The 12,362-nt window shown below is 59.6% G+C and overlaps 1 protein-coding gene across 13 annotated transcripts in view; it reads right to left on the bottom strand.

Annotated features, from left to right (window-relative positions):
- The window catches only part of ARHGEF10L (Rho guanine nucleotide exchange factor 10 like), a 159,469-nt gene that overhangs the window by 31,684 nt on the left and 115,423 nt on the right, over nucleotides 1–12,362 (bottom strand). For all 13 annotated transcript variants that reach the window (XM_038531822.1, XM_038531816.1, XM_038531824.1 and 10 more), the window contains 3 exons: nucleotides 8,127–8,213; nucleotides 6,323–6,543; nucleotides 5,828–5,982 (listed from right to left, as the gene is read on the bottom strand). In XM_038531822.1, the coding sequence (XP_038387750.1) occupies nucleotides 5,828–5,982; nucleotides 6,323–6,543; nucleotides 8,127–8,213 (463 nt within the window). The remainder of the gene's footprint in view (nucleotides 1–5,827; nucleotides 5,983–6,322; nucleotides 6,544–8,126; nucleotides 8,214–12,362) is intronic.

Here is a 12,362-nt window from a genome sequence, read left to right on the forward strand (position 1 = left end):
CAGACCCTCCGTGGGAGCCAGCGCTGGGGTGGCAGGGGGGCCCCACTGTCTGCAGAGCTGGAGAGGCCACCGGGCCTGCAGTGGAAGCCAATGCCTGGGGTGCCTCGGGAGGCGCCGTCGGAGGACAGACCAGATAGCCTGCCGCCCCCCCCCCCCACTTTCCCGCTTGTCCTGCCCTCCCTGGCTCTGGATCAGGGTCTCCCCCGGCCCTTCTACCCAAAACGGGCGGACTCCCCACTCGGCTAGGGGCTGGGGACCCGGGTCCTCCCGGCCCGCGAACATGAACACGTGGGAAGCCCTGGTGGCAGCCCCCAAACGTCTGCAAGACCTTGGACCGGGGCCTCACCCTTCCGAGCCTCATCTGTCCAATGGGCACAACTGCGCCTGCACGTGGCCACGGGGACCAGACGGAGGAGCTCGCGTGGGGCTGCTCACGGTCCCGAGCGCGGACAGCTGTCGCCCTGGGCCGCCGTACGCTGGCGCGCCAGGCACTCTTTTCATGAATTATTTCCTTATCTCCTGGCAAGTCTCCGTGGAAGATTCTATTCTTACCCCTGTTCTACACTGAGAAGCCAGACACAGCGAGTTTAAATAAAGGGCCCCCGTGACAGGGAGAGCAAGTATCCAGTGCACACTAGCTCCTGTTTGGTCTCATTCTGCACAACACGGCGTCTGTGGAGCAGGTGTTGACTCCACCTGACTGACGTGAGGACGCCGACCCAGGGAGCTGGGCTGCACAACGCCACCCAACCAGGGGACAGGCCCAGCGGGATTTGAACCCGGCTGACTGGCCCTCGGCTCCTCCCCCGGCCCTGCTGCCCTCTCAGCTTCGGGGAGTTTCCGAAGGGCTCTGCGACCAGGATGGCAGTGACCACCAGGCGGCCCGGCCTCCCACAGGGCACGCTGACCCCCCACCAGGACTCCAGAACCACTAGATGCAAGGCTGTGGGTGCCCCCCAGTGGCCCCGAGCGAGTAGCGCATGTGTGGCCGGAGCAGGAGCCACCACCGCTCCGTGGTGCTGTGACCTCTCCGGGCCAGGCCGCAGCTGGGGACCCTGGGATGGCACCCGGAAACAGGGAGGTGGGGGCCCCGCCCCGTGGGCACGGCACTGAGCACCGGAGCCCTGCACCGTCCTCCCTGTGCCCTCCTGGCACACAGCATGGTCACGGCTGCCAGGGGCAGGGGCTCGGGACTGATACCCCAGGGGGTCACAGGTGCGCCAACCGCTCCTCCACCTGCTGGCGTCTCCAGACGCCCCCCCCCCCCCCAAGAAGTCCTGACCCCAGAACAGAACCATAAACTGGTAAGATTTAATAACATTAATACTTTTATATCAAAAAAGACAATAGACAGGTGTCCCCGATGAGAGGACGAGGCTCTAACAGGGCTCGGTTCCCCCAAGTGCACCACGAGGGGCCAGAGCTCAAGGCCCGTCTCAGCCCTCACGAGCCACTACCCTAGGATTTTAAACACCCACCACTGTGAGCTCTGGGCAGGGCTGACCCCACGGCCCGGCTTGCCCTGCGGTGGGTCTGGGTAAGCACACACGTGTCCGGGCACACAGGTGCACACTCACACGCACACACTCACCCCGTGTGACAGCCCATCCGTCTGGGCCCAGCAGCGGCTCTCACACCAGCCAGAGGGAGATGAAGACCCCGCAAAGGCACCTTCGGGAGGCAGGAGCTCCTCCCCTCCAGCCGCCCCCCTGCTCCCTGCCCCGGGGATGCACCCCCAGCCCAAGCCAGGAGCAAGGGCACAGAGTGAAAGCCCTCGAGGCTGAGACAGGCCCAGAGGGCAGCCCGAGCCCCCTTATGACAACAGGAATGACGACGACGATGATGACGACGAGTCTCTCCACCCCCCACCCCCCACCCCCAGCTCCATCGGGCACCTGTGTGACTCCTCACATCCAGCCTTCACAACCACGCTGTGAGGTGAGGCTGACTTCACACCCGCGTCACAGGTGAGAACACGGGCCGAGCTCATGGACCCTCCATCCCAGGCAGCCTGGCTCCTCAGTCCATCCCTAATGCATCCCATCATCTGCCTCCTCGAGGAGGTGAACCCGGCCCCCTGCCCGCCCCCAGGCCCGGTCATGCCCCTGTGCCTGCTGACAGATGTGGCGATGGAGGGCACCAGGAGCTCTGCTCAGGCACAGGGCTGGACAGGGACGACCGCCACCTGGCTCACCTCTGGGTCCCAGGGCCCAGCTCAGTGCTCGCGCCTCCTGGGCATTGGGTACATTGGAGTTAGTGAACGGTTGAATGAATGAATGAATGAACAAATGAACGCGGGTGAGCAGAGGCTCCTGGGGGCAGCAGGCTGGCCGCCACGACTGCACTGCTCTAGGCCTTGGACTCCGAGGCGCCTCCAGCTCTGATGTGATGCGGGGCCTGGTGGCCTCAGAGTCCTGTCACCTCTCAGCTGCTGGTTTCACGGCAGTTCTCCAGGACTTGGGCAGGTTCCCAGGGTGGCTCTGCACATCTTACTTAATATTTCTGGTCCTTTCCTTCTGCAACGAGCCAAAGCGTGGGCCAGGAATGCCAGTTTTACTGCGTCTTGGTCTCAGCCAAACCCACGCAGGACAGGAAACCTATGACTACAAACACTGGCGAGTCCTTCATCCAATCCTGGCTCCGAGCCCACGTAAGGGTCTGTGAAGATATTTCCCCTTTTTATAAATACATCCACTGCCCTGGGCTAGAGGCCCACCCTACTCTGGCGCGACCGCCTCTTACCTCACTACATCCCCAACACCCCAACTCCCAAATAAAGTTACGTTCTGAGAGGTACCGGGGGTGAGGACTTGAACCTGTGAATTTTGAGGGGACATAATTAAACCCCTTTATAGGGGCTTTGGGGTCTAACACTGGCTTTTAGCCCAGATACTTTGTCAGAACCAGAAGGGCCACTGGGGACCACTGAGGACTCCACACCCTCATATTCCAGATGGGAAGGGACTCCCCAAAGTCCCATGAGTGAGCTGAGACCCGAACCCAAGTGTTCTCACCTGGAAGATTCACGATTCCCGGAGTCCCCAGGCCACCAGGAGCACCCAAGCAGATTCTACTAGCACAAGGCTGGGGAGGGTGGCCCAGGAGCTCTGGGGCTGGCATGGGGCATAGGCATGTGAGTGGCACCTGAGACCTCAATGAGTCCAGAGTGGACCCCAGGCTGTCACGTGCCAGGATGCTGGTTCCAGACCCAGCCACGTGCAGCCTAAGTGAAAGGTAATGGGGAGAAGGCCCCCCAACCCCACACTGTGCAGCAGGTCCTGAGAGCCCCCTTCCTGCCCTGACAACCGACAGAGGAAACCGCAGAAGGAGGGGGAGGTGGGCAAGGCAAGACCTCTCCCAGAGGCCTCCCCGGCCAAGGCCAAACCAAAGCCCCAGATGGTAGGTTCCAGAAAAAAAGAGTGACCCCAGACTCCCATGCCCAGCTGGCTGGGACAGCCTCCAGCCAGCCTCCCTGCCTCTTCTCCTTGGCCACGTCCAACGCTTCCCTCTACTTCCTGTCCACTGAGACAAACCCAAGGCAAACCCACACCATGCAGCCGTCTTCTCGATCCCTGCCTCCTGCAGCCGCCCCCTCTGGCTGCTGTCGAGCACAACGCCCTCCTCTCTGGGCTCCCCACCAGGCCAGCCCCTCCCGGCCCCCAGGCCTTGCTCATGCTGTTCCCTCTGCAAGAACACCATTCCCCTAACTGTTCACTTGCCTGGGGCCTCTGCTTCTTCAGACAAAGGATCTGTGCCTTCGAGAAGGATCCTTAGGATCCTGTGCCTTCGGGAAGCCCTTGCCGACCAGCCTGCCCCATGCCCAGGGCGTCAGGTTCTCATGGACCATCCTGTTCCCCACTGAGGACCCTCAGCACCGCGCGTAATCATAAGCTCCCTGCTCGTCACTTGACTAACTTGGTCTCCCGCTACCGACTATAACTCTGTGAGGCCAGGGTCACATCTGCTTCGCTGGCCACCGTCTCCACGGCACATAGTAGGTGCTCGGTAAATACCTAGTGGACAAACGTTTGTAGGAAGGCCGGTGGAGTACCTCAGCCTTGTCTTCCTGGCCAGATGGTCTCCGGCTCTGCCCACAGAAGCCAAAATCCCCTAACGTCTGGAAAGGGTCCCAGCCCTGGAAAGAGGATACCTAGGTTCGGGTCTCGGCTCACTCATGGGACTTTGGGGAGTCCCTTCCCACCTGGAATATGAGGGTGTGGAGTCCTCAGTGGTCCCCAGTGGCCCTTCTGGTTCTGACAAAGTACCTGGGCCGAAAGTCAATGTTAGACCCCAAAACCCCTATAAAGGGGTTTAATTATGTTCCCTCAAAATTCACAGGTTCAAGTCCTCACCCCTGGTACCTCTCAGAATGCAACCTTATTTGGAAGTCAGGTTGTTGGAGATATAATTAGTTAGAATGAGGTCATCCTGGAGTAGGGTGGATCCCGAATCCAACAGGACCCCGGAGACGGCCTGTGAAGACTGGGGTCTGCTGCCACAAGCCAAGGCAGCCCCGGAACTGGGAGAGAGGCACGGGACAGATCCTTCCCTCCGGCCCTCAGAAGGAATCAACCCTGCCAGCGCCTTGACCCTGGACTTCTGGCCTCCAGAACAGGAGAAGATGCATTTGTTATTTAAACTCGGTGGCACTATGTTACGGTGGCCCCATTGTCCGACGCACCCCCTCACCTCCCCACAGCCGGTGCCCAAACTGACAAGTCAGGAACCAAGAAGCAAAGGGTCCAGGGCAGCCCAGAGTAGGGGGGCGGGAGGGGGCGGGAGGGGGCCGGAGCGGGGCAAGGCAGGGCTCTCAGGGTTCCGTGGGAGCCAGAGGGTGGGAGTCCCTTTGGAACCCCCGTCTAAATCTCCAAAGATCGGAGCCCATATTTACATTTCCACGCATGCCATGTCTGTCGGCGAGGGGGTTTTTTTTTTCCCTACCTCTTCCCCCTTTAATTAAAAACTATAAATGCCTTATCAAAAGCTAATTAAAAACACCAACACAGTGCCAAGTGGCAAAAAAAAAAAAAAAATAGCTCAGTACAAATATCCGTTTATAACCCTGCAACAGGCAGTGATGACGCAGCAATTAGAGGTTCATTGGAGGGAGGGGAGGGAGGGATGGGGGAAGGAGGGGAGGGGAGGGAGGAGCCTAGGGGCTGCAGAGCTGCAGACTCCCCAGCCCTCCCTGGGTGCACTGGGCTGCCTTCCCCCAGCACACATCTTGGAACTGGAAGCCGAATAAGCCACAAGGGGACAGGGACATCGGGCCTCTGCGTGGCTGTGCACGAGCCGCGTCCCCTCCTGTGGTCTCAGCTTCGGCAATTCTCGCGGGTCGTGGTGAGAATTCCGAGCACGTGCACACATCAAGCACTCGAGTGTTTCCGCGCACAGCAGCCCAGTGCTGCCGGACCTGCCCTCCAGCAGCGGACTCCGTGCCATCCGTGGCTCGTGGCTCAATGACATAACAGAGGCTCAGATGCTCTGCCAGTAAGCACCCACCGTGCCAGGCCCTGGGCTTTGCCTTCGTCGGTGGTTTAACCCACTGGGGCCCATGAGCGGTGGGTACTGAAATTACACCCATCTGTAGATGAGGACACTCAGGTGCAAGAAGCTCACCACAGGACACAGCTGTCAAAGGGACCATGACATGACCCCGACCCCAGAGTCTGTGTGACACCAGGGTCCCTGCTCTTATAGAGTCTCCTGCCAATGGGGTGAGCTGTCTGTATAGTAGTGAGCACCCCATTCCTGCAGGGACCCCAGTGGGGCTCAGGGGTCTCCAACTACTCCAAGATTCCCTGAACCCCAGCACTGCCATCCTTACCACTGGTCCGAGGGTAGGCGGCGAGGGTCCCATCCTGCAGGCCGGCAAATAGGTGAAAGGGGCTGTGCCGCAGGCAGAGCACAGGCTGCAGGCCCGGGCTTCTACAGGTCGCTAGGCACTGGGTACCTGTGTCCACACTGCCATAAACCAGGATGCTGTGGGGAGAGACCTGAGTGACTGCCTGAGCCCCTACCCCCACCGCACATGCCCTTAGCCGGGCCCCCGGGCCACATGAACAGGCTGCTGTTCACCCTTAGGGACCTTGGGCTTTCCCAGGGAGGATGGTGCCCTCCCCACTCCTGGCCCAGGGAGAGCTGGGTGGAGGTTTGGAGAGATGCTAAGACAACGGTTTTCAGGACCACAAAGACCCAAGTGGGAACCCAGACAGGCCGCCTTCCAGCTGACTAACCCCCACTTCCCCCATAAAACTGATGCCAGCCTCATGGCCATAAAAAGAAATAAAGCTCTGATGTGCCTCCTCGCCAGGCCCCTCACCTGCCATCCTGGAGTCCGAGGCAGATGGTCGGATGCACTGTGGCCGAGGGCTCAGTGGCCACGTGGCTCTCGTCTCCACTCTCCCCCTCCTCCGGCTCGGGAATGTACTCCATGCAGAGCACAGGGGCCGCCAACGGGAAGGACTTGACCGTGCGGGGTGAGGGCCGGTTCAAGGAGAAGATCTCCACCTGGCCCCCTGCACCTTCCTGCCCACCTCCGACCTGCACAGAGACCCAGAGAGGCCATCAGGCACCACTACCAGCGTAGGGACAGAGCTCAGCCCCTGCCCTCCTGGTGACCTGTCCCAAATTCTACTCTGAGGTTAGACATCCAGAGGAGTAGCCCCTCTCCTGCCCCCCAGCATCTCGCTGTCACTGAAGGTCACTCTTTCCCAGTTGCCATGGCAATGAGTTAGATTCAGGGCCCAAAGGAAATCAAGTGAGGAGCTAAGGTAGACCAGATACCCCGTCAGCTCTCTATCTCCCCAACTTTAGAGTAAATTTCAACAAACGAATAGTGAACACACATCTGCCTCTTTACAATGTCTTCTGTTTTGTTCATCACTCTACCTCTGTGTCTAGGCAGTGGTGGGCACTTTATACTTGCTGAATAGATGAACAGATGGATAAATGGATGGATGGAAGAGATAGAAGAGTGGGTAGATGGATGAACAGATGAATGGATGCTTATAGGGATGGATGAATGGATGGATGGATGGATGGATGGACGGATGGACAATTATTATGGACAGGTGGATAGATGGGTGGGTAGATGACTATATGTATGTATGTATGGATGGATGGATAGATAACTAGATGGATGGATGGATGGATGGATGACTATATGGATGGGTGGATGGATGGATGAATGCATGCATGCATGGGTGGATGAGTAGGTGAGTAGCTGGATAGATGGATGATTATATGGATAAGTGGATGGGTGGATGGAGGATTATTGTGGACAAGTGTATGGATGGATAGGTAGATGACTATATGAATGGGTGGATGGGTGGATGCATGATGGGTAGGTGGGTGGATGAATGATTATATGGATAAGTGGGTAGATTGGTAGATGAATGACTATATGGATGGATGGGTGAACAGATGGATGGATGGATGATTATTATGGGCAAGTGGATGGATGGATGGATGGATGGATGGATGGATGGATGGATGGATGGATCAATTGACGGACTGACTGATGGATAGATATACCACATGCTAGATACTGGGGAAACAGGAACAATTCAACCCTCAGAGAGGACATTTGGTTTGGACTCTGAAGGGTGAGCCAGTTTTCCTGCCTGAGTACCTGGAGACAGGCATAAGCAGTGGCTGGAAGGTGGCCAGAGGGGTGGGGAGGTGGGAGCTCAAGGAGTCTGTGGGATGAGCACAGTCTCCACCACAAAGAGCGAAGGGTGCCTATTTGAATCAAGAGAGGCTTTGCCAGGAATCCCAGGAGAAAAAGGTGGACTGGGAGCTCTGCAAGAGCTGGGCAATAACCAACCCTGCTTCCTGGCTCCCAGGGTGAAGACCCTGCCACCCAGGTACTCCGTACAGCTCCGTTCATTTCCTTCATGGCACACGGCCATTTGTGAGAGTCATGCTCACTTCTCCATCCCCTGGTTTGCTGTTGTCCCCGGCAAAGCTGGGCTGCCAACTCTGAGCACAGAGCCCGGCACAGAGGTTCCCATAAAGACCTTCCTGGGTGAAGGTGCACATAATGGGCACCAGCAGGCAGGCAGCATTTTCCAGCACCACCTTCCTGGTGCCGGGATCCCTGGCTGGGTTCAGGAGAGACTTACCCAGAGGTAGCCCTGTGGGAGGGACGTGCTGACCGCTGAGAAGCCCAGCAGGGGACAGCTGACAGGACTGTGGACCAGGGCCCCAAGCTGTGGAGACACACAAGGCACACACGGGGCTAAGCATCAAGGTGTCCAAGATGCCGATATCCGGCAGCAGGACCTCTGTCTGAACTACCTGTGGGCGTGTTAAACCTGCAGATTTCTGGGCCTCATGCAGGCCCCGAATGCGAATCCCTGAGGGTGGGACCAGGATAGTGACAGGTTTCATGGGATCTCCAGGCAGTTCCTAGGCATCACATTGACCAGTGCCCTTCTACAACCTTCTCCTAGGAGGTGCCTGAATCTGGGCCAGCCACCGATTCTTCAAACTAAGCAACATCCAGATAAGATTTGGTGAAAACCACTAACACCCCTCGCCCACTTATTTTACAGATGGGGAAATGAGGTCCACAGAGGGCACATGATTGCCCCAGGCCACGGGAAGAGGACAACAGGGCCTGGCCTGGGCCAGCCTCCCTCCTAGATGTCCCTGCATTCCTCCAGAGAAGCACAGCGGAGGAAGGAAGGGGTGCTGGACAGCTAGCTCCACCCCACTCAACAACGGAACCGCTCTGGAGACAAGCCTGCTGGCACCAGAGGGCTTAGTGGCTTGTACAGGCTGCCCACGGGGGCCAGAGGCTCCATCTGCAACCCGCTGTCATCAAGAAGCACTGGCTGCTTGCTCTTCCTGCACCTGCTGCCCACTCCAGATGGTTCTCTGGGGCCCGTTCTCTGAGCTAGACCCCACCAGTCTACCTCTGTGGCCAGGACAGCAGTGCGAGGAGCTGGCCAGGCCCCGTCACGGACCCTGCTGGAACCTCTGGCCAGTAGGACGGGGAAGGAGGCTGAGAGGGGACAGCTGGAGGTGCCCCACGGAGGAATGCAGCCACCACAGGACCTTTGCTGGGCCGGTGCTGCCCTCTGCTGGTGCCGAAGGCCCTGGCTGGCCCCGGCCCTGCTGGGATGATGTCCTAATAGCGTCCAATGGCTAAAGATGAGGAAGCCGGAGAGGTCACCTCATCCAGTTCCTCCATTTAGGAGTTGGCAAATTTGAAGTTTGGTGCACGGGGATAGAGAGGGGGACACGACTGGCTCAAGGTCACACGGCAGGTTAGCATTCTGAGCCCAAGTCCCAGCCCAGCGCCCTTTCCACTCCAGTTAAATTGTACCAGGGGCCAGGCCCTGCGGCCTCCGCACTCCCGGCCCCCACTTCTGCTGGAGCGCAGAGCAGGAGGCTGCCCTCGCCCTGGGCCCCCGGGTCCCCCTCAAGCTGCCCCAGGGTGGGCCACACGCAGCCGAGGCTGCCCAGCCCCTTCCACCAGACTCCTGCTCCGGTCCTCACAGACGGGGAGGGGGCACCTGCAGCCGCTCAGATGTTTCCATGGCAGCTCCAGGGGGCCCGGATGGCAGCCCAGTCCACAGTGATGGCAAACACTCAAGTGGCTCCTTGGGCCCAGGAGCCCCGTCTGTGCCAGGAAGCCGACTCTCCCCAATCCCGGGGCCCCAGGCAGTGCAGAGGACGGTGGCTCGGGGGAAACAGTGGCTGTGGGTGCCGCCAGCCCGGGCTCTAGTCCCAGCTCAGCTGCTACCAGCCGGTGACCCCACAAGCCAGTTCCTCATGGTCATGGAGATCCTGACACCTCGTCAGGATGGTCGTGGGGACTGAAGAGGCAGACATAAGCCCTTGGCACAGGACCGGGCACCTGGCGGCCACTACGTCTTACCCAGGACATCCCGTGGCTACCCCTTTACTGTCTACCTCGTCCCATCAGCAACACCATGCCAGGAGGGGTGGGCGGTGGCCGAGCCAGGAGGCAGGGGACCCCACAAATAGCCAGCAGTTCTGGCTAAGGACAGCCAGGACAGAGGCACTCGGCAGCACGCTGAGGCCTGAGTCTGGAGCAGACCCTCCGCAGGTCTGGGCTGCAGCCCCCAGACCCCCAAGGAGCTACACCGTAGAGCACCTCGGCGCAGGTGGCACCCCGCCACTTTCTCCAAGCCCCAGTCCCCGAGCAGGCCCCTAGGCTGGACTCGGGGGGACAGGTTTGCACTGAGCCCTCCCCTTGCCCTCCTGCCATGCCTCCAGGGATAGGTCTCCAGCCTGGATGGGTGCCGCCAGGGGTGCTGCTGGGGTGACACTGCGGCAGTCGGGACTTCAGGAATCCTCTGGAACCGACTCTCCTGTCTTCCTGGAGGCCAAAACATTCTCCGAGCTTTGCTTCCATCTCTTGCACTCTGTGTGCACAGTGCTTAGTGTGAATCACTTCACGAGCTATAGCGCAAGCCCAGGGATGGGTGCACCCTGCTGATGTCCTCTCGAGGAAGGTGGTGGTGTGGTCCAGCCCGGGCTCCAGCCACCCATCAGCACAGAGAAGAGAAACGCTCCTTCCTTCAGCCCCCACATCCCTGCTCCTTTGAGGGAGAGAACCCAACACATGCCCAGGTCTGGCTGGCAGGACAGCACTGACCTTGTCTACACTGGGAGCGGCTGGGGCCAGCGAGCCTTTCCTGGACGGCAGACTTAGTCACGGGCTCCCTAAGGCCAGCTGCAGAGCCCAAGTCCCGGGCCCCTGGGACAGGGCCAGGGGAGAGGTGGCGGGCCGGGAGGCAGGCCCGGACAGTGGCCAACACGCTCACATCTGTTCCTACAGCGGCTGGACCAGGCCCCGGTGCTCCGGGGCCCTAACTCATCTGGCCGCCCGCACAGAGTTGAGGGGGCATGTCTGCCTGGTGTGGGGTGGGAGGCAGGTGCAGGCGGAGCAGAAGTGGTGTCTTGGGACCCAGCAAGTGGGAAAGGCAGGCCCTGGTACGTCCCTCAGGAGCCCCACAGGCTCACTGCTCCAGGACACTGACTCAGGGCTCTCTTCGCTCACATGGGGGGCTGCTCAGGAGATGGCAGAGGGGACCCCCAAGGGGCCTAGACATCCCCCGGCCTTGAGAGCTCCGCGTGAGGAGCTGCTCAGGTGCCGCCCCCCAGGTGTGAGACGGAGGGCGGCTCCCCAGCTGGGCGGCTTCTTTCAGGGAGGCCCTGGAGGCAGTCTCTTGTCTGTGACTTCTTGGGGCCTATATTCTGGAGCAGTCGAAAGCCGTCGGGGGAGACGGAGGTCACCCCGGGTCAGCCTTCTCCACGGGATGTCCTAGGGCCAGGTGAGCCACAGGCAGGTTGAGTCCAGAAAAATCCCCGCTCCAAGGACTCCACTGCCCCGGCCTCCCCCCGCCCGCCCTGATGCCCATGAGAACCCCCCACCTCATGCTGGGCCGGAGCTCGCAAGACTCAGCAGGCCTCCCCATTAACCCACCAATAAGGTCTGAAGACCTACAAAGGCTGGCTTCCCTGAGCCCTACAGAAATGAACAGCATCTGGCCCCCCTGCCAGAAACGTTTGATGGGGGACCTGACACCCTAGTGAGAGGCAGAAAAAAGGGGGATGGGCACGGAGTCAAGAAAACCCTCCCACCCCTATGGGCAAGCCCCGCCTCTGAGGGCACCGGAGGCCCAAGGTTAACGGTGGTGAAGTGCCTAGAACGGAGCCTGGCATGGACGCCTCCTGAAAGGGCTTGCCACTGACGGGTGAGGCTGCCACCCCGGCCGCTGTCCCCCGAGCAGTGCTGGGAACCTGACCCGTCTCCCTCAGCACGCCCCTAAATCAGGCTGCGGCCCGGGGAACATTCCACCACCCTGACACTTCCAGGGGCACAAGCCCAAGACCTGGGTGTGTCCTTCCCGCCCCCCAGCCCCCACCTGAACTCTCATCCATGTGGCCGTGGCCGGCCCTACCCCGGCACGCTCCCCAAATGTGTCCCCCCCGTGTCCCCTGCCCCTGTACCCTCCTCTAGGACCGGGACGACAGGGAGCACAGTGGTGCCAAAACACTCCAACAGCAAAAGGAATATTGTAACACGATTTTTGGCAATAAAAATTAAGGCAAAAAAAAAAAAAATCCATGATGAATAATTAGTAAGATTTTAAATAAACAGAGAAATGGACCCTGCATCGCATGGCTCTGCCCCTAATCCCAACCCGTTACTTATCCCAAAAAAGCAGCCACGGTTTGCTGTGGTTTTGTAAGTTTTGTAAGTATTGCATTAAAATTTCACTCATCCTGGCCATTAGGACTAGGTGAGTGCCCCTCTCGCCCTCGCCCGGCCCTGCCTCCACCTGCACCAAGTCCTGCCTCGGCACACAGCCCGAAGGACC

The sequence above is a fragment of the Canis lupus genome, chromosome 2 (assembly GCF_011100685.1).
Source record: "Canis lupus familiaris isolate Mischka breed German Shepherd chromosome 2, alternate assembly UU_Cfam_GSD_1.0, whole genome shotgun sequence".
NCBI classification, from domain to species: domain Eukaryota; kingdom Metazoa; phylum Chordata; class Mammalia; order Carnivora; family Canidae; genus Canis; species Canis lupus.